Source organism: Platalea leucorodia, assembly GCF_965183815.1.
Source record: "Platalea leucorodia genome assembly, chromosome: W".
Classification (NCBI taxonomy): Eukaryota; Metazoa; Chordata; class Aves; order Pelecaniformes; family Threskiornithidae; genus Platalea; species Platalea leucorodia.
In genome coordinates, this window is record NC_138859.1 from 2,283,903 (window position 1) to 2,305,902 (window position 22,000).

At 39.9% G+C, this 22,000-nt stretch overlaps 1 protein-coding gene across 1 annotated transcript in view; it reads right to left on the reverse strand.

The window, feature by feature from the left end:
• Positions 1 to 750: 750 nt before the first annotated feature.
• The window catches only part of LOC309601533 (netrin receptor UNC5D), a gene marked incomplete at both ends in the record, with an annotated part of 166,600 nt that continues 145,350 nt past the window's right edge, over positions 751 to 22,000 (reverse strand). The window contains 6 exons of the mRNA XM_082334578.1: positions 751 to 955; positions 3,189 to 3,367; positions 5,218 to 5,382; positions 10,523 to 10,672; positions 14,227 to 14,454; positions 16,148 to 16,316. Of these exons, the coding sequence (XP_082190704.1) occupies positions 751 to 955; positions 3,189 to 3,367; positions 5,218 to 5,382; positions 10,523 to 10,672; positions 14,227 to 14,454; positions 16,148 to 16,316 (1,096 nt within the window). The remainder of the gene's footprint in view (positions 956 to 3,188; positions 3,368 to 5,217; positions 5,383 to 10,522; positions 10,673 to 14,226; positions 14,455 to 16,147; positions 16,317 to 22,000) is intronic.

Below are 22,000 nucleotides of genomic sequence, written 5' to 3' on the forward strand. Positions count from 1 at the left end.
ACATGCACACACACTGATTTCACAGAGAGGGTTTTGTTCTGTTATTTTGTTAACAGAATAGGCAGGAAAGCTCTGCAGCAATGTACATTCATTAAGTGACTGAATTTTTAAAATAAATTGTTTGGAATACACATGATATCAATTAAATAGTCATGAGATCTTCTAATTCCTCAAACATCTGAATGGGATAAGGCCAGATTTTCAGTTTTTCTGTAGCAGATACCAAGTGACAACATGATGCTATCAAATGACATTTTAAACCCACTCTTTAAGTGTGGTAAGTCAGAGATGCAGGACAAAGGGGAGTCAAGGCCCCAAGGAGACAAGCCTTTAAACGAGGATTAACCTCTAGCGCCTCTAAATATCCAGTCTCATATTTGCTGATGTTCACTAGGCATTACATTAGCATTACTGTTTCCTAAATACATTATGTCATAATATTTACCTTTTATGGCTCTGTATCTCACTCCTTCCTGCCCCAGGAATGATAGATGTGTAGTTTTGTTTTTGACATTAAAACACGAATTTTAAATGAGAAAGGACAGGGAGAAGCTTGTGTCTTCCTTATTACCGAGATGATTTTTAATAGGGCTTCTTCTGCTCCTCCAACTGAAAACTGCATTGTGGAAATGAGTGTCTGTTTCCATACACACAGTGTGCAGAAACCCTTATTTCCTCCCTGCCAAAGAGATTCTCTAGTGTAATATAGTAGTCAAAGCTGGCCATCAGTTCTGGAATGGAAAAAAGTGACTAAAGTCCATTTTGTCTGCTGTAGTTGAAGTCAGGCTCTTCAATCTCAGTCTCTGTTATGTCTGAGATTTTGGAGTGTGTCCTTCCTATTTCTTCCAGGGCACAGGCTAGGGAGTCAAGGTCACCATCGTGTTGATGGCGGGCTTCCCAGAGGTCCAGAATGACGGCAGATGGACTGCTTTGTGTAGCAAAATAGGAGAGATTCCTAAAAGGAGGGGAGAAAAAGGTGAAACAAAAAGGATGAGGAACAGTATCTACTGTAGCTACCGTGAATGCGAAAGTGCCCTCTGTTGTGCCTAGCACTATAGACTGTTTAAGGAGGAAAAAACCTTCAGCAAGACCTAGATGAGATGAGCGGAGGGAACCCTCAAGAGGGGACACACTGGTGCGCTTATTCTTCAAATGTTACTCGCTCAGTTTAGCGGAGGTAGAACGAACAAGGGACTTCTGTGTTCTGAGGTACAGAAATGCTGGCCAGCAGTACCATCCTATACAACTTAGAAAACAAGTCCGTTCTGGAAAGTACCATTAGTAAACTTAGCAAGTATTTGGCAGGGAGAGGAGTTAAATCACTTAAATTGATGCTCGTGTTTACATGAAGGTATCATATTTTATTAATATGTAGGTTTTAGGACTTTGCAGGGGTGATACTTGCAAAGAATTCGGTAAAACAAAGTGTTTCTTTTAAACGCATTACCTTATAGCTTCTTCTGTTTATGGGCTTTGGACATAATCATCTGAATAAATACATTAACTTCACATTCACAAGCATAAATGGTATTTATAGCATTTGTATTACATATATACATATCTATAAATACAGGAAGAAATAGATAAACCTGTAGCACAGGAAAGGAAATTTGGACTTGAACGCTATTGTTTGGTTTTCTAAACCAACTCCAAGATAATTAAATATTTGCAGCTGACCATTTTTGGACTGTTACCCATCAGTACAAAACAGGCAGTTACCATTTTTTTTTCCTTAAGCTTTGCTAATTACCTTTCCTCAGTCCATTTATCTCTATTGGGGATCGAAAGTTAACATACGGTGAACCGTTTGTGCGTGTGTGTGTGCGTAGTACAATTCCAGCTTTGAAGAAGTTCCTTGTAGCAACGGTATGAATAGTTTCAGTGCATGGAAAGAACAGATTACTGTCTAAACTGAGGCACTAAAGCCAGGCTGTTACTCTTGTCAAGTAATACCTTGACTTCAGCAGAACTACTGCTATGGCAGTGGCCTGTATCTTGAAATAGATGGGGGGAATATTACGATGACACTAATGGATTATGCTGTACAGCAGGTATGTGGAAATCGGTGAAGTCAAGTATTTATGCTATACCATCTGGTTTAGTAACTACACTCTGGGTTGTTTAAACTGCTCAACAACTTCCTTTTTCAATCTATGCATTTGATTTTATAAAAACATATTGCAAAGACACAGAATCAAAAGCTAAAGGGCTATCACAAATTTGGTCTTGCCCAAGTCAGTGTAATCTCCTCAGTACGCCGTCCCTCGGTTTCCTGAGAAAGAAGAAATCTCCTCCGGCTTCCTCTGCGCCCGAGGGACGGAAACCAGGGGAGATTCAGGTGCCTGACAATAGGTAGTAAACGCTGAGGAGTAAAGCAGAATTTTCTGACTCTCACTGCGGCAAGACTATAAGTTACTTTTTTCTTTGGTTCAGATGTGGTTTATTGAGATTCCTATACAAAGCAATGAAAAGTTATTTTGCTTGATTTAAGTGTATTCCTCTGCTCTCCTGGGAACATATTTATGCCGTTTGTGACAATCAGAAAATATTTCTGTGAGTGAACTGCCTCCACCAATTTAATTTAGCCAGGCGGAAAAGCAAAATAAGTAGTAAATTAGTTTTTACAGCATCTTTCAGTTTTAATAATCATAATATTATTACTCCTAACAGTAAAGCATGACTTTCTTTTTTAAATATGCCTTTTCCTTTAAAAAAAAAAATCTGCAAAATATGCAATTCATTTTGGAGTACAAAATACATAGATAGAAGCCAAGGCAACAGGCCGTATGATTTTTTTGAAAGACCATGCAACCTCCTAAGCCCTTTAAACCACTGCTCCCATAGTACACCACAGTGCCAAAATCCTCCTACAGTCCTGTACTTCACCAGGACCCCGCTCCCGTGGGCGTACAAAGAAAAGGTCCAGTCCAGAACAAAGAAACCGAGCTTAGAAGCAAACATGGGGTAGGACAGGGCACAGGGGTTTATTCAGAGGAGAAAGCAGTTCCTGCTTTCAGCAGCTAGCCAGATATAAAAGAACGTATGAATTCTTTATCCTTCAGAGTAAGTACGTTAATTACCATGCACACATTTTTAATACCAGCAAACAAACAAAAAAACCCGTAACAGCAGCAAATTATTCTCATTGCATATGTAAATGTTCACCTTTCAAAATTGCCTTCCATTACCTGTTAATGCTGTTTTTTTGTGCTAACATCTGCCAGTCTTTGCCTTTGGCATTGGGTGTGTCGAATGTTGCACAGATTCGTTGTCTAATAGAGTAGGGGATTTTGAATGCTTTTGGACCCATCTGCGCAGGGAAGTTGCTGTCGTCATGTGCAAAGAAAGCGATGGTTTCTCTTTCATTCTACACGGAATAGAAAAGCAAAGCGGTTAGTTTTGCTAAAAACGAACAAACATGGGGCTTTCTGCCTGCCGTGGGTCTGCAGGTGGCTCCCTTGAGCACAGGAACACCAAGGGTCCTATCCTTCACCCCTGGGTAGCAGTGGGGGCCGGGACAAGGTTTCTGCACAGCCGCTTCCGAACGGGAAGAGGTGTGAGCGCAGACAGTTCTGCACTCCTTTTGCTGCCTTGTTATGCAGGGATCTACGTGTACCTAGTGGTGTGCCGGGTCTGCTTTCGGAGGAGGAAAGAGTCACCCCTGAGCCTGGGATGCCGGCTGTAGTTTGTGGAATTGACAACAGAAAATTAAATCGCTCAGAGGAATTGTGAAGGAACTTCTAGAACATCACAAGCACCTACCTATAAAAACATTTAAAATAGTGTTATTTTCCTTCTACAATTTCCTCTCCTTGTTTATTTTTGTGTTGCAGATGAAGCCCAAATAGAGCAGTGACTGGTAGATGGAATGCCACAAAAGCATATGGGCTTCTAAATCTTTAATTGCTTAAGCCTAAAATATGGACACTCATATCCCTCATTTGTGATTTTTTAAAAGCACCTAAATTCTATAAGTACCTCAGTTCTTCTATATTAAAAATCTCTTTGGAATCCAGGTCCTTTTGTAGATCTGGCCCATTCTCTTCCTATGAAATGATACCCGTCTTGTGTAATAGAGTCACATTTCCATGCGTTATTCGTTTCAGTGCCGTGCAGCATAAATATTAAATAACAATGATGCTATAGTCTCTTCATATAACATTTATGACACATCCCAAAAGTCACCCATGCAAAGTAATAGCGGTGCTGTAGATATATCGCACGGTCTGACTGCTTAAATTAAATATGCAGAACAATAGTACATTTTCATACCCTGCACATGTGAGATAAGCTACTGCTACCTGGGTAGTTCAGGGAATTGTAAAGCAATGAGCAATTCAAGTACTCAGTTGTTCTTTATATATTTATTTTACAGTCAAATTATCCTCACTCTTCAATCACTTTTTGAGATAGGCACGAGAAAGCCTTCCATACTAGCAAATCCATTTGAAGACAGAATTGTAACATGTTCTGGGGACTTGTGGACAGATAGGTCCCTTTAAAAAAAAAAAAAAAAAAAAGAGAGAGAGGAAAAAACAGGCAGCAGCAGCATTGTATTGAGATATATAGAGAATGACAGAAGTTTTTAAATGAAATAACAATAAAGAGCTGGAAAAACGCTTGGCCGTATTCTGAGGATGTTTTTATACAGAATGATGTGTGTGGTTTTCTTATTTAGTTGCCTCATTCTCTGCATAGTGCATTTAGCAATGGGTATATATCTTTAATCCAGAAGTATTAATCTGGATTAATCAAGAAAGATGCTCAATAATCTAAAAAAAGCAGCTGAAGTTTTCATTGCTGTAGGACACATCACCAGCTTGCTTGACTACGTTTGATTTCTTTCACCTGAGAGCACAGCCCCAGTCCCTGCAAGACATTCTGTGTGTACAAAAATGCTCTAAGAAGTGAGTAGTCAGTGGCCTAGCAGCATACAGGCAATCCATCTATCTTCAACTCTCAGTGCTCTGCAAGCCATTCAGAAACTTTTTGCAAGAAAACTATTACCACCAACGCGAATATAAATCATTTTTAGTGTTGTAGAATCTCCGTACTTTGATTTCTGCTGGAAATGGAATTTGTAAGGCTTTATATACTTGTCACAGTTTTGAACAGGGCATAAGAAACTAGAGAGATAGACAGGACAAAAATGGGGAGGGATCATGTCTCATACTACGCGGCGACTTCACAAAACAAAAAGGAGAGAGAACACTTTACCTCTAGAATGGACGTCTGGATCTGTAGGATTTGCTCGTGACCCTTGACTTGTCGGACGCAGATCTTGCAGGAGAGCTGTGTAGTGGCGGGAGTGTAGCGCTCCAGTGAAAAGGCACAGTGCAGCGGCTTCTGGCTACTGCACCACACGCGAGAGAAGGGGACCTCCTGTGGGAGAAGTGTGTCCCACGGGAACGGGGACGCAGGCGTGAGAGAGAGGGAGAGAAGTTGTGACAATTGCAAAATAGGCAAAAAATCCATGATTTTTCTCTGCAACTGCTTTTTTACTAACATCCCTGCAAACTCCAAGTAGGACAAAACTAATAAATGATGATTTGATTGGTAAATACTAAGACGTTACATTTACTGAAAGCTTAGATTTCATTCAGTGACACAGATGATGAGAGACTCTCATCTAAAATGAAACTTAAGAAAGATGCACTTCGCTTACTCCTCCTAGGCAGAGATCCAAACTCTTACTCTAATCTGCGCCTCCTTGCCATCGCCTTGCACTACAGAATCCAAACAAAGGAACTTCCCATCAAGAACCGTACTTCCTCGGTACGTTAACGCAGCATAGAGCAGGACAGCGTATTTTCGGTATTTATGGTCCATCTGGATTGAAAAACACCCACCTGCCCGGGTTGTCACGTGCAGCCCACTGCACGTCAGGGGTCAGTCTCAGTTTTACTTCTTAGTTTCATCCTGTTACATTCTGTGACTACTTTCAGTGACTCCCCTACTTCAGCCAGGGACAGCTTATGGCATGAATGCCCTCATCAAATGCTATATAGACAACTGCAGCAATTAATCATCAGAGATTTCTGGCATCTCTGGTTGCTTTGAGTTCCTAAAATTGTACGGAAATAGACAGGAGACGTACATAGGGGGCAGCTAACTTCTATTTTATGATTGCTTTCTAAATACCAAAGCTCCGTTACCGGTCTCCTCTCTTTACGCTTTCAGATTGCTTGCTTTTTTTTTTTTATTTCCCAACTAACATCAGCTATAAACCCACTACGGTGTTCTACACTGTAGCCGTGAAGGCATGTAAATAGTAAAAATAATTACACCAACCATGTTCTCTATTAATTTCAACATACTGGAAAATGCTGTAGAATTGGCAACCTGGAGAATAATGTAAAAGGGAAAAAAAAGACTGATACTAATATTTCATTCTATTACTTCTCAGCATTCACCCATATGCTTACGGGACAGCATTAAACAGCTCCAATGAGCGATTATTCTACCACAAGAAAACTAGTTTAAAGATTTTTGCATTAGTTTATCTAGAGGAGGATTATGAATTTTCAGATTACTCTGTCCCTTTTTCACACACTATTTTTAAATTTTAGAACTGATTTGAATGGCATGTGAAGCTGATCCTTCAGAGAAAATACAATCATTACTATATGCAAATTTAATCTGGGCATGCCTTCTACTTGCATTTTCAGAGCTTTATAAGGGGTTAATAAATGACATAGACATAAAACGTGCATAATACCTTCAGTATTTAATCCTGATAGTTATAACTGAGTGACCTACCAACTCGTCACTTGTCATAATTAGCTGTTTAAATCAAGTAAACCATGCGCTTGGCTCTTATGATGCGTTTATGTATGGAAGCTCACCTAAGAGCTTACAGCTCAGACAAGATGCATTTCTTCATTCTTGCTTCATTTCTACAAGCAATTTGTATTGGACTTAGGTTGTGATCTGTGTCCCTGAAGACATTAGCTATGTGTTGGTCACCTGAGAACGTACAGCTTCAAAAATCAGCCTCACCCTTTACTTCAAAGTACAGTCAAGACTAAACTAAGGCGAATATTTTGTTGTACTCATAGCAGATATGCTGCAGTTTATTGCTTCTTAAAGAGTGTCTCAGGCTATCTGTAATGATGCACTAAGTGATAATGATAAGCTCTGCATTTAGATCCTGAGTTGGTAGCGGTACCAAGATACCAACAGCGATAAAGAAAACATTAGCAAAATATTAGAAGTGGAGCAACTGTAATTAGATTTTTCCAGAGTAATCATCTCTGCTTTCATTCAGAGTGGAAGAATCACTCAGCTGAAAAGAATTATATGAAAGATAATGCAGGGGGGCAAGGCATGGTGGAACGATGAGTGTTTAAGCATTCCAGAAATGCTTTCAGTTTTATTCTCCCTTTATAATTAAGTTCCTAGCAGACAGAGGGAATGTAAATCATCTCATAGCTACAGACAGACACTGGGTCCTCCAAGAGACACAAGATGCTAGGAAGACAGCTGCTTTTAACCCCCAAAGGTGCCTGTCTGGCTTCTTAACATGCTTGTCACAGCCTCTCCCTGCTCTAACACCCAAGCAGTTTTTAAGGGTTCCCCCTAGTTACTTGTGAACGCGGTGGGAAGGATGCCAAGCACTCAGCATCTGCTCCGGCAGGATGGCCAGAACAAACAAATACACTTAGCATAGTCTAGAGAAATTCTGACTACCACCTGCCATTAACTGCTTTGATGCCACGCTTTTACATGATGATTTATTCATCTCTTCAAGCCTTCAAGCAGGATCTTTACTTATCTGAGAAATCATTAACATAAATCTTTCCTCATCGTACTATCTATCTGCTAATGGTTTCATTTGGTGGACCAAATAGACAATTATGAAATAGCCTCTTTTCAGTCCTTCTTGACAACCAGAACAGCCAGCTTGGTTTTAAAGCATGGTACGTAGGAGAGAAAACAAGTAAACACTGGAAGAAACTCCACATGAAGAAATAGATTCTTTTATATATAAAGAGGCTGGAACCAAATCAGAGCTGTCAACAGAGTTGGGACATTTCATGAAACATTTCCCTGAGAGGGAAACACAAAGCCAGCGAAGTTGTTCTGCAGTTTCTGTTAGAAACAATTATTATATTTCTCAGCTGTCTCCAAGTCATCCAAACTATACTCAATTATAAAATGCAAATATTTATTTGGCTTCAGTATCAGCACTGTGGCAGACCATGCTGTCAGCAGAGGTTTTGCACATGCTTCTCTCTAACCCCGAGCGGCTTCCGAGAGAACGGGTCATGTGCCTGCTATGCTCAAAATCTTGAGCAGGTCTGCCATTCTGTGCCTGCCTTAAAGCAAGCACAGCACTTAAGCATTCTTCTGTGGGTTATGGCTCCCTCATGTGACTTTTTATTTTTTGTTTTTTATCTTGCAGCAAGAAATTTAATAGCTACTTTGGACTGTGCCACTTGCATTAGATTCAGCAAAGTGAGGTCCTTGCAATGCGTGAAGATTAATATAGAGAAATTTGCATTGGCTGTCATGTCTTGTTTTAACAGCATCCTGCCGTTCAGTTTTGACTGGAAACTCTAGACTATTACTTGCCAACGGAGAACAAAAATACCTGAGTTTAATATACCACAAGCAATACGTTTATTCATGAAGTTGTACACAGCATTAAGAAAAGTGCTGAACCGCACACAAAATATTTTGAAGCCTCTGAGTCACTCTCAGAACTTTGCATGCACCAGGGACTCACAACCAGCAAAGGAGGTAATGCCTCAAAGAAATAACAACTCTACAGAAATTATCAGGCAGAAATAATCCTCCCCGAATTCGTAACTACAAAGAAACAGGGAGACTAGAGTAGCGAAACCTCTTTCTTTGGTTATCAGCAAAGTTGTTTGCAGACAGCACAGTACGTATTGTGTTCTGCAGGCCATTTTTCTGATTTATCATACCACAGTGTGATTTGGGTTCTTAGGGTCTATTCCTCCTTACGTAGTTGCAATGCCTTTCTCCAGGAGTCTTAGCAAACACTATAAACAGTAATTTCTACTGAGTCCAATATAGGGGAGTGAAAGTGTTCCTCCCTGAACGGTTTTATATTCTGTTACTAGAGCTATTTAAAGAAGTTGTGTTGATGCCAGGAAAGTCTCGGGAATTTTTCACCAAAGTAACGTGGTGTTTTAGAAGCAGTCGCCATGGCGAGACAAGTTCAATTAAAACTTGATTTTTTTTCTCTTGTACACTGGACACGTAACTAATACGCGTTCTGCACGATGGGCCTGTGGAAGGCGGTTTGTCTGCCTTCAATGCAGTCAGAAGAGACTGACGTAAGGTAATGCTACATATAGTTAGTTCAAATCTATCGAGCGGTTATTAGAAAGCAGCCTTCAGAAAACAGACTCTTTCTAAATGGCGCTTTGAGGTTGAATTTTAGTCTATCATGCAGATTTATTCTCCAGGATTGGACAAGGGATCAAGAGACAATAAATTAATCAAAGAATGGAGCTGTGTTTATCACATGGTATGAGGCAAAACTCAATTTGTTGTATTAAGAGAAAACTCCCATGATTTTTTTTTTACTGCTCAGGAAGGTACTAGTTTTGATAGGTATTTGATATGGTAATAGGGCATCCTAATACTGATCGGTTTGTCTTTAAAAATGCAGTTAAGTGAGTAGAATAAACAAAATACTTAAAAGCAAGCAGTTCTTCATATGAAGCTGAAAATGATGCGGTTTCTTTCAGGTCTTAAGATGTAGCATAAATTATCCTTTTATTCTTAATGACAGAAGAATTTATCTGGGTATAGATCAGGGTTTCTAAGTTTCAGAGCCCATTACACTCATGTTTTGGAGAACACAGCAACACAATTAAAACATCTTTTTTGCCAAAATACTGAACAATGCAAAACTCTCTCTCTGTGCTTCTGGGAAAAGGGAGATGATATAGTCTCATTAAGTTCTGCATTTTAAAAGACCAGCCCACTCTATGTGCCAGCACATGGCATAATTTCCAGTAACCAATACACTTAGACATTCTTCTTTTGTTTTGATTTTTACTTTGCTGTCTTCAACAGCCTCTTTAATTAACGTACAGAAGAAATAATTTGCTCTTCCTCAGTTCTAATTCTTAGTATATACATGCTGTAATTTGAACTCGTGACATTTAAATTGCTTACCTTTAAATGTCATTTTCAGCCATATATTCATAGTTATATTGAAATGAGAATGACAAAGATATGAAAAACACCTTCATGAGCAATAAATTTTAACAAGAATATAGGCCTTCCATCGGAGGTCATTGAAATGAGGAAAAGTTCAAGCTTGCATTTTTGTAAAATGACAAATTTACAGCATTCTGTTATACAGGTGAAGTCTGTGTTTGTCAAAAGCATAAGGCAATGCATTTTTGTGGCGTACTCAAGAGATTAAAACCACACCTTTCAAAAATAAAAGGAACCATTGCCCTATTTGGGTTGTGCCTATACCCGTGAGAATTCTTACTTCCCCTGAATTCAAATGTAAACAAAAAAATGTGACAAGTACCTGACATGCAGTAAATGGTTTAATTCTCCAAAGGAAAGGAGGGATATCAAGGACAGATATCTGAAGACTGAAGGTATTCCCTTTGAAATGCAGAAGTTTTGGTTCCTCCAGTAATTGTCCTCCTTGGAGTCTTTCATCCGAAACCACTTCCTGCAATGGCAGAGGAGGAAAGAATTTTTTCAGTGTTAGGAACAAATACCAAATCTCATGAAAGTCCATCTTTACGAAAGGTGCCTAGTGCACCTACAGCATTATCAGGGTACAGCAGTGGAGTATTTTTCTCACGAGCCGGATGAAGGGCATTGGCGCTCGTATTTCACCACTGGAGTTAAAAGGCTGGTTAGGCACCGTCAGCTCTGTTTCCGTGTACGTAATGATGGTACTTGTGACACTGAATTTTCTTGTTGGCTACCTCAGTGTCCATACCCGCATAACTTCAGACTAGGAGCGCAGTGCTTGAGAAGGAAACTTGAAGGGTATTGCAACACAGTAGTGGCTGTCTTCACGTTTTGGGGTTTCAAGTCAAAGCCAGCCAGTTTTCTTTTTTACTGAAAGTTACTCAAGTTTGATTGCTGCTCTTGTATTGCATCCCACAGGATCGCTATTACAAAGAAGAAGTTTACCAGCAGTTCATGACCCAGAGCGCTCTCTAACGTCAGCATGAAGAGGGAAGCAAGACTATGTCAGCCCATTTCCAGGTAAGGCTATTTCCCTCCAAAGAGGGAAATGGAAACGGGTTAAACTGTGACATCGTTGTAATTTAGTCCCTCTTCTGTTCTGGAATAACACAACTATCCTTGGTATTTCAGTTAAGCTTTTGAATAAAAAGCTCCTACAGGTTGTGTCTAGTATTCCTTAAACACTTGACATACAAAGCTCAGCGAGATATTTACTTAACGGACTAAAAGGAAGATAGACAACGTAAGGCATGCTTGGGGAATGGTCCGCTCAGTTGCAGATTAAGTCGAGAGCAGTTTTGGTGAGAAAGTCCTCTCAGGACTTTAAAGAGCACTGAAAGAAACGCACCAAGTGTACACATTAGACAAAATGCTTCGGTTTCATTTCTCCTCTCTTGGACATTTTCAGAATTACTAGAGCAATCTTGGAAGGGCTGACTTTGAGCAGGAATTTGCACTACAGCCCTCTAGAGGTCTGTTCCAACCTCCGTTTTTATATAATTCTGTGAATTTAAAGCATAATAGTAAAAAAAATCACCCCTGCCTGTACTTACGCAATGTTTATTCCTGTGCTGTTACAGTAAAAATACTAGCGAGGAAGGAAAGCTTGCAGAAGTCTTTAAAAATCAGCTAGCAAGCAGTCTTTCAAAATTACCTTTCTTTATCCACATACATTATATAAAATCTGTGTACATCGAAGAGGTTTAGTGCTTGTCAGTAGCAAAGTTATTGTTGGAAGAGCTACTGGAATTGTTGTGACCTTCTGAAAGTGTAATGGCTGCTAGAGCGTTCTGAAACTATAATAATGGATTTCTGTTATAAACCAATTTACAGGCATTCAGTTTGTTTTAACTCCTGATGGCTGGGTTTATATGAAAGAAGGAGTAAGAAAGGAGACTTTAGTTTTTGATTTTCCACAGCAAAGGGAGTAGCTTATTTCATAACTATTTTCAACATTTCCCTGAATGTGTTGGATTTTTTTTGAAATACATTTTAGTCATATAAATACTGCTCTACCTTTAATAATGCATATGGTCCGTAATTCCACAAGCATCAGCAGGACTACAGCAAAATACAAAATACAAAGGGCTTGGTTCTTTTATCTTTTGAGATCCAAGAGTTTCCCAACACACTAAGAATTGCATAAAAGGCAGAGTCATCTGTTAGAAAATTAAGATAAGTTTTCACACAGGGACAAAGTGAAAAAGCAAGAACTTCGTATCTCATGCAGGACTGCACTGTAAAGGATTAACAGCGTCAAACAAAACTTGGTAAGCCCAACTCCAGTACTTTATCCAAAGAAAATCTGTACTTTCCATGTTCACCACTTAATATTTACACTAGCATGAAACTGATGCAGCATGCTTTTAAGGGAAGCATAATTTAATAAATACACAGTTGTCTCATTGTGTACAAACACCCTGGTCTGATTTCTGTGAATGCAGAAAACTGGTAATTATTCTTCTAACCATTTTCTACAGAAAAGCAACAAGTAACTTTGAAATCTTACTTATTTTAATGTGCATTAAGAAAAAAAAATAAGCCAGTCTCCTCCATTGTTTTTCTGAATATCACAGTAATTTGAGAAACAAGACGGTACAGTCAAATCAGGCTGCTATGGGTGAGGGCTTTTGTGGTTCGTTTGTTTTTTTTTTAAATTTAATATACTGAAGGTAAAATTCAGCATGAATGAATCGCTGAAAGAGACTGCACCATGTTGTATGAAGTAGTGTGAAAAAAAATAAATGGTTGCTCTGAATAAGATTAATCTCCTTTATTTCCCTCTTGTGGGCCTCTTTCATAGTTGTGTTGCACAATTTTGTGGAGTTTTTTTCTCTGTATTTAAAAGTTCCAAAGATTTTTGTACATTTTTTTATAAACCTGCTGCACAATACTAAATGCATGCAGGCAGGGCATAACTGATGCAGAGTCGCTAAAGGCATCAGGCGATACAGGTTTATATTAACTGAATGTATGACTCAAAGGTACTTGCATGTGTTCGCAAATGCCCAAAAGAAGGAATTTGGGCCTCTGAATTTCAGGCAGACTCATCCAGGAAAATACTGGTAACCCACGAATTCTCTAAGTGTTATAAAGGGTATAATTACAAAGCTATTGTAAGTGTTCAACAATCCTTTCAGTGGCTTTGCTTTTATTAGAAGCACATAGACATTAGTGCGAGCTTCATTAAGATTCATGTTTCTATTCTGTATGATAGGAAAAGGAAGCAAAAATTCATCTGTCACAACTGTCTTCATTTCAGTTCCCAAAAGAAAACCGTTTTATTAAAGCTTCTGAGTTTACTAAGGCTGCAAAAGGCAGTGAATTTCATTGTTTTGTCTTGGAATACCATGTAGAAAAATCATGCTAATTTTAATCGCCACTTGGGGATTGTTTTGTGGTTTGGTTGGGTTTTTTTTTTAAAGGGGAAATGCACGATTATAATTCAATTTTTGTTTAAAAAGACGGTGAGGCAATCTCTTTCTTCTTGCTCAAACTGTAAAAAGGAGAGGAAATCCTGAACTGACTAATGACAGCGTGAGGGTAATGAGCGTGATAAATACTATACATCGAATGATAATGACTTACATTTTCTGCTGGTAGTGGAGTAGCACTCGGCTCCAGATGCAAGCGAGCTCTGCCTGTCCCCACGTAGCAGCCACGGCACCGAGCCCAACACTTTGCTTATCAGCTGTAGCTTTGTGCTGTGTTAACCATGGCTACGTGGGTTTTGGTTAGCCTAGAACGTGGGCAGAGTGGGTTTCCATCTGCCTGGCAAACACTGAAAAGACAGTTTGGCTGTCCTAAAGCTCTTGCAGTGTAAATCCACGAGTGAAACAACGGTGCAGAGAAATTAAGGGACTTCGAATAAGTCATGCAGCAGTGGCATAAAAAAAATACAGTATTCTCATTTGTTTGAGTTCTAGACTATTGCTGCTGCCCAGGGACTGTCCCCAGGAATCAAGGAATTTTAGTTTTCTATGGGAAAAATAACTAAAACCAAATTAACGAAGTGAAACCATTTACCTGAAATGCACAAGGTGTGTTATCCATACAATATACTCTCAGATTGTAATCCAGAGAATTGCAAGACAGGCAGCCAAAAACCGCTACTTTCAGCTGTCGAACGGCACAGTCGGAGATCGGTTCTCCAATAAGAGCATAAGTTCCAAAGCTGTTTAAGAGAATGTGACAGGCATAAGGATCCAACAGGCAGTAGCAAGAAGTAGTTTCCTCTTCCACAGACATCACTTCCTGCAAAATGAAATTCAGGACAATAGGAGTCATGACATTATTTGTTTATTTTTATTCAACTGGAATGTAAAGTATTTCTGAGAGCCAGTCTGCACACTCTTTACTCATGTCGACCTCAGGGAAGGGGAGAAGGTACACTACCTGTACGAGTAAATACTCCCAGTTTAGCCCTGAGTCAGCACTAGGATTTATGGCAATATATTGTGCAGAATTCAATGTGTACAGCATATAATAATAATGATGATGATGCGTAAGCAATTTTAGCATCTTTTTTCAAGTGCTCTTGACTTTCTAGCTAATTTTTTTTCCCAATGTCAAGTTAAGAAATTACCGTGAAGAGTAAAGTCAATAAGCAAGCCTTGAACAATAGCTGGTATTTGACTTCCTTTCAGAACATCCATTACAGTTATGTTTACCTTCATCAAAAAACTACCTATCCCACTCTTTTGCCTCTCACGCTTAGTTGTGCACTACGGTATCATTAGATGAGGTATCTGAGCCATCTACAGCCCGGTGTTACACTCCTCATTAACGCCAGGGTGTTGGTAACCAACGCTGATGGAGCCGACTGAGTATTGAGCGCAGCTGAAGTAGGAAAACTAAGCTGAACTTGACATGGTTTAAACGAGAGCAACAGCCACCACAGTGGTTTAGGAAAAGGATAGTGAGTTATGGTATCCATGAATGCTTTAACTACTGTTTTTTTCTCCTCACAATGCAATGAACCAAATAGTTCCAGCAGCAGCAGTGCAAGAAAATCTGATCGACGATGGCTTTGTGTCTAGTGACTGGGTTTGCGGTTCTAGTAACATGTCCAGCGAACATCTTATAGTCAGGAAATTCAGCTCCTTTCTGTCCTGTGTGGATTTCTGTGATGTTGAATAACAATTGGGTTCATGCTTTAGCCATCCCTTCAGGAGTATTATTAGTAGGCTGTCTCCCCAGATGATGCAGAAAGTTTAATATGTTTGAGACTGCTGCCTACCAAGCAGTTTCAGTCAAAGATGGCCAGGGGGCTTAAAAAAATGCAGGTGGACAGACACAAATGATTAAATGCCCATGTCACGAATGCACAAAGCTTAATTTCCCCAGTAAATCAGGACTAGAAAATACACTTTCAACTAAAAAAGTGAAATATTTCATTTAATGTACCCTAATCCTTCAGAGGTTATGAGCACAGGTTGATCACTGAATGCCCATTAAAATGACAAGTACAAAGAGACAAGATTTTTAAATCAGGAGGATCCTTCTACGTTAAAAAAAACCTAAACTTGAAGTGCATATTTTTAACCAGTTCCATAACTTTCTTTAAGTCACGATAAATTCTTGCGTGCATATAATGATCTGTTCTGACATGAGTCTCCTTGGTAGCTACGATCTATCAAAACCATGTTTTTAAAAGTAAATGACTACTGGCTCCATTATTACGTGATCTGAGAAAATGAATACTTTCTCATGGCACATGGGCTAGATCATAAAGTTGACCCTTTTCGCACATCTTGGTAAAGTAGTTGAAAATAGTTTAACTGCTTCTTAACAAAATGCAAAATCTTTTTTTTTTTTTTAAATTATTTCTTTAAGATGACTGTTTCTATCACTTCTATAATCTTTGACCTGCGCCTGTGTGAATAAGAGTAATGATGTTTCCATCGTTAGTACAGCCTTTTAAGCGGGAGCGGAAGTCTAAACTTACCTCCCATTTTCCTTGCTGTGTCCTTTTTTTCAAGTGAATATTCCAGTGCTCTGAATTTACTTCTGCGCAGTGTGGTATCGTCAAGGCAAAGGGGGTGCTGACGGAGAAATCTGAGGGCCCACAAGTTACTTCTGGTCCTAGAAGAACATCTGTGCCTTCTGGCTGTAGGCTTGGGGGGGAGGGGGGGAGAGACAATAACATCTGTCAGGCTCTTTTTAATAAGGAGTGAAAATTTACTTTAACGGCAAATTTTAAAATATTTTAGTTAAAATCTGAGCACCTCACTCATCTGTTACAAAAACGGATAAGCAAGCCAATTACTGTGCTAATTTTCATGTAGAAGCAGTAGCTGGAAATGAAACAAAACTGTTAGGCCACATCTACCCAAATCATTGGCTGGTCAGTTTAGGATTCTGGTCTTTAAAATACATTTCAATTTGCTTAAACCAAATACAACACTAAAATTGCTCTATGCAAGTAAGCCTTGCTTTACGCACCAGCTGGTAGTATTACCATCTAATTCTGCCTTCAAAGACTGTCATCAACAATATTTTTACAGTAGCGAAGATAAAACAAATCATGGTTTAAAAACAGTGTGTCATAAATTTTTCCAGATTGAGTGTGATCTCCCTGGTTTGAAAACACATTTATATTCTGCAGAATGAACAAGCTAGGTAACTTATAGCAGACATCGGGGACAGAGCGGCTTTGCTTAAATTTAGAGCTCTGCAAAGTTGGTATGTGCACGTGGGCTCCGTTACAGTCCAGGGGGGCCCCAGCAGCACCACCGAAGCCTAGGGATTCATCTCATCTGAACGTAATCACCTATGTTTGGTTAGATCAACTGCTTGCTACGTTACAAAGTGAAGTATCTGACAAGAATCTTCTTTTCTTTCATTCAAACCTAAATTTAACCCTGTCCCATGTAAACGTGCTTTCCTTACCTCTTATAATAAACACCTGTGCAGAGCCAGTGACAAAGTGGATGAGACTCACTTCGTAGACATTAAAGCTAGCAACTGAAACATCTTGTCCTGTTTGCGTGGTTTGGGGTTTTTTCTTACCCTGCAATCTTTCATCTGGGTTGTATGTTCCCAATTTTTGGCTTCTAAATTACTGGACATGTAGTTCACTCTTTAAGCTTCACTCTAAATTAAGCAAGCTTCACTCTAAATTGGTGAATTGGTGTTTCCAAGATAAAAATAAGGGGAAGAACCTCAACCAAGATATAAAAATATAAATAAGATGATACAATAATAAAACTGAGATATAAACAAGGGGAAAATCCCTGCTTAAAAACTAGGATATACTCCCACTGCCATGGCACAAGCTAACAGCAGCGTTGCCCTTCGAGCTCTGCACTGGCAGCATGGCAACAGCCCGACCATCCCGTAGTGCCTGCGCCGAGCCCGGTGCTTCACGGCTGTCCTGTTAAATTCTGTTACCCAAGCCTACGTGGGTAACACATTTCAGCGAATGTAGCTCGCCCTACTTATGTGTGGCCCTGCACTTACATCAATCAGGTTCCAACCCTGCAAACTGACTTTGCACATCCAGCTACCATCACCTGGGGGTAGCACTCTAACTGTAATAGTAGGTGCTCTGAAAATGCAGTTAAAAATACCGTTCTTGCTAAAGACTTGAAAAGTTCCAACAACTCCAGTGGCATCCCTTACTAAAGACTACACGTACAAGTATCTGTGAGATGAAGACTGGAGTGAAAAAAAAAAAAGGACACAACATGCTAACAAAAAAAGGCCAATTCTGCTTTTTCTTTTTCAAGTGTCATAATAATAAATGTTCCCTAAGCCTCAGTGCTTCTAAGTGTCTGTAGGATTCTCAGGCTAAAAAAAATCAAAGCACAAACACAGCCTCTACTGGAGCTGCCATGTTCCTCTTGAGCAGCGAGTGCCTGAGAGGGGGAGGGCAGAGGAGAGCGCAGAAGGCAGGCAGCGCTTGCAGGCCTTGCTGCAGCAGAGCAGCTCGGCCGTGGCAGCAGTCTGGCCACGTTGGGAGACACATGAGAGTGTGTGTTTTGCTGAACTGATATCAGGAGGACTATTCCAAGCAAACTGTTCAAGCAAAAAAACTACTTGCTTCTGCTTATGCCTATGAATAACAATTTTTCACAACTCCTCCATTGCTAGGAAAACACTGGTTTTGCACAAAATACCATCACTTAACACCAACCGCTGCTACCCTTTACAAATGGTTATTTGATTTCCTTAAAAAGAAAACCTTCCAGCAGTTACCCCAAATCACCTCTCTTTCCAGCTAATTTAAGAAATCATCCAGTTACTTACAAACACAAAGAAAAATGTCTCAGAATTATTAGAAACCCTCAAGCCAACTTTTATACATATTTACTTTTCAGTAAGTTCTTCAGTTCATACGATTCCTCTCTGCTGAACCTCGGCAAAGCCGGTGCGTTCTACTTCCTTAGCTGTTCCCATGCAGCTGCAGGAGGGGTAACAAAAGTGTATTTCCAGAGAGCGAGTCAAACCTCAGTTATTCAGCTTGGTTGGTGCATTTCTCTCTCTCCCAACACACAGGTCCTTTGCCAAGTGGCTGCTGCTGACAAATGCATAAAATACAGGGAGGGTGTGGAGGTGGTGGTGGTGGTGGGATTTTGCTAAAGTTACCTCCAGTACAAAGCTTGACAATCCATCTTCAATAACGGGAGCAAAATATAGGTTATTTTGTTTTCAGCACAACACCCTTAAGAGGTGTGAATCCAGAGTTTTAGTTACGCTACTGGTGATGATTCCCATCAGAAATAGCTCCAATTTTCCAAGCCTCAAGAATGAAACAAAGCACAACTATACAAAATACAAAAAGAAATAACATCAATAGTGGTAGGAGAGTCCTGGTGGCAGCCGAACAAAGCTGATGTGAAAGACGACTGGGAGACTATGACTGCAGTCTACCCAGTGCCCTCCCACCCACCTCATTTAAACAAAATTAAAAAATAAAAATAATGAAAAGGCCAGAGTCACTGAAATAGTGTAGGCTCTGGTCAGAGCCCCTGGCAGCCGTCCAGGGTCACTCTGTACAACTGCTGATGGCCCACAGCACGGAGGGACGCGTGTGAATGACCAATGACAGAACGGAGCTATTTAATTGCTTTTAGAGAATCATTCCCCTCGTAGAACATATTGGACAAACATATGGGAGTTCTGGGAATTATTTAATGCCAAATGAACTGAAATCAGTTAATTAGATGAACCCTCGCACTTGTTGCAAGTAGCAAGAGCCTTTCTGTGTAATAACTGACATGGTATTAAGAGTCTCAGGCAGTTCTGAGCCATTTATTAGGCAAGGCGGGAAAGGGAAACATTGCCGAATGCAAGTATTTAATATTCCCATTATTGCAAGGTAAAACAAATCACTAACCAGATCTGTCCCCTCAAATCCATCAAAATCAAAGGTCTGTAAGTTTTCCCGTAAAAGAAATTCAAATAGACACTATTACTGAGCAAAAAATAAAATATCATAGAATCGTTAAGGTTGGAAAAGACCCTTAAGACCATCGAGTCCAACCGTTAACCCAGCACTGCCAAGGCCACCACTAAACCATGTCCCCAAGCACCACATCTCCCCCGCTTTTAAATCCCCCCAGGGATGGGGACTCAGCCCCTGCCCTGGCAGCCTGGGCCAGTAAGAAAAATGTTTTTTCTAAAAATACTATACTGGAAAGAAACACTAGGAATTTCACCCCACAATATTTTGCCTTCTACAAAGTACTAGTAAAGAGCTTTCTTGCATTTAGAAATAGTTTAGAAGTTGCTGCTAGAGGGACATTTGTACCTGAAGCCAGAATACTAAGAAAATCTTATGGGGAGGGAGAGGTGTGGTACCACTCGGAGCCCCGTTCACGTCGGCTGCAAAGCAGCTGGTTGTGCGCCTGTCAGCCTAACCTAAAGCAGCAGCACATCATGCTACAAATGCTAGCGGTTCCTGTCACTTTGTGCTGGTGTGGTGGTACCAAGGTGTGCATTCCATCCCAAAGCACTGCTCCGTTAAAATTCCACGTTGGAATACTGTGAAGGTTAACTGGAGAAGCAAGGAACTGAAGAGGAAACAATGCTGAGTGTCCCATTTTTTTCTGGACTCAATGAATTTCAGAGAAGAATTTAATATTTGCCTTTCAGTACTTACTCTCCCGGTGGCTCATCATAAGCATCTGCAACAGAGAAGCTAACGGCCTAACAGGCTCCTAAATGAACCGTGATACCTGGGAAGCGAAGACCGTCTGCTAATGAACACATCTGTGCCTGGAGTCTGCATTTCTCCTTGCAGTTCACTCCTTGGATGGCAACAATATTTGCTTTCAGACTGCTGCAGACACTGAAATACTGTTTTTTTTCCCTCCCCTTTGCACCGACACTCATACAAATGAACATGATGGAAAAACAGCAAAATAAATTCATGGTTAAAAAAATCAATTTAAAAAAGGAACAGCATGATACTTAAGTTATATACCCTTCAAGCCTGCAGTTTACAGCTGTGGGTTGCTTTTGTGAGAAGAGAAAATTTTGCCTTTGGAAAATAAAGGTACATTATTTGTCACATTCATATACCACATTGCGTGTAAATGCATACATTTATGAAGCTTTGATTTTTCAAATTATATAATTACAAAATATGTTTAAGCCTGGGCAAGACTGGTTTCATTCTGTGTAGGCAATCTCCAGTGTGTGCATACCATGTATTATCTGTATAACATATATATACTACGTTGGACACTCCAAGTTAAATGCACATCAGACATACATTCCACTTTTCATATTGTGCATCCAAATGTGTTCAATTACCATTAAACCGTCACATTTCTGCTAAATTCCTACAACTCAAAAAGAGAAAGGAAACGGGGGGAGCAGTAACACTAGACCTGGTCTTCTCAGTCCTCTCCGTTTTCTTTTCTCCTATTTTTCCACTCTCTAATGTTCCCAATCTTATTTTGACTGTATGGTTGGAATCTCTGAAAACCATTATTTTACAGTATTTTCATAATCACTGCGTCTCAGTTATGCTTTTTTCTAATATTTAGAATATAGAGGCACATTCACAATACAAAGTTTAGTCAGTAAGTTTTTGTATGATACTAACCAAAGACACCAATACACTTGTTGTGCAACTCCCGACTTTCTGTTTGATGGAAGAATGCAGTGTGAGGGTTTCTGTATATTCAGGGACCCAAATCTTTACAGTTTATACCAGCACACATAAAGAAAAAATAATTTGTTTATACTGTAGGTGACTAAATGGTCATCTTAATTAAGAATCACTTTGGCTATCTACACGGTGTTCCAGCATAGCTCTGCGTAGTCTTTCTGGCTTAAGTATGAAATCAGAATTATGCAAGGAGGCGAGAGACATCTCACACTAATTCTCGCTTGGGCCAGAATCAATAGCTTTGTTGTTTCTTTCACAAACATCAATAACCTGTACTTTCTGCCAGCATCAAAGCGTGCGTATGGTGTTTGAAGGTTGAGCTTAGCTATTTTTCTCTGTAAGCAGTCCTTCAGCGGTTCTTTACCAAATCCTAGCTGCAAGAAGCACCCTAGAGGATCCATGCCATGAAGCCCACGTATGTGTCCCTAAGACTTTCTGGTTCGGTGTCTTTTTGGAGGACCCACCAGTGCCATCACTGATTTGTTCAGTGACACGAGACACTAAGGAATTTTCAAACCTGAATTCGATTTCTGTTTAGGATACAGTGAGTTTTTCATTCCACGGCGGATTATATCAATTTACAGCAAAGCGAGCTGATAATCTCATCACAGGATCTGTAGTGCACAGACAGGGATTTTCCCCCCCCCACTACAAAGCGACAGTGAATTCAGCGTAGCC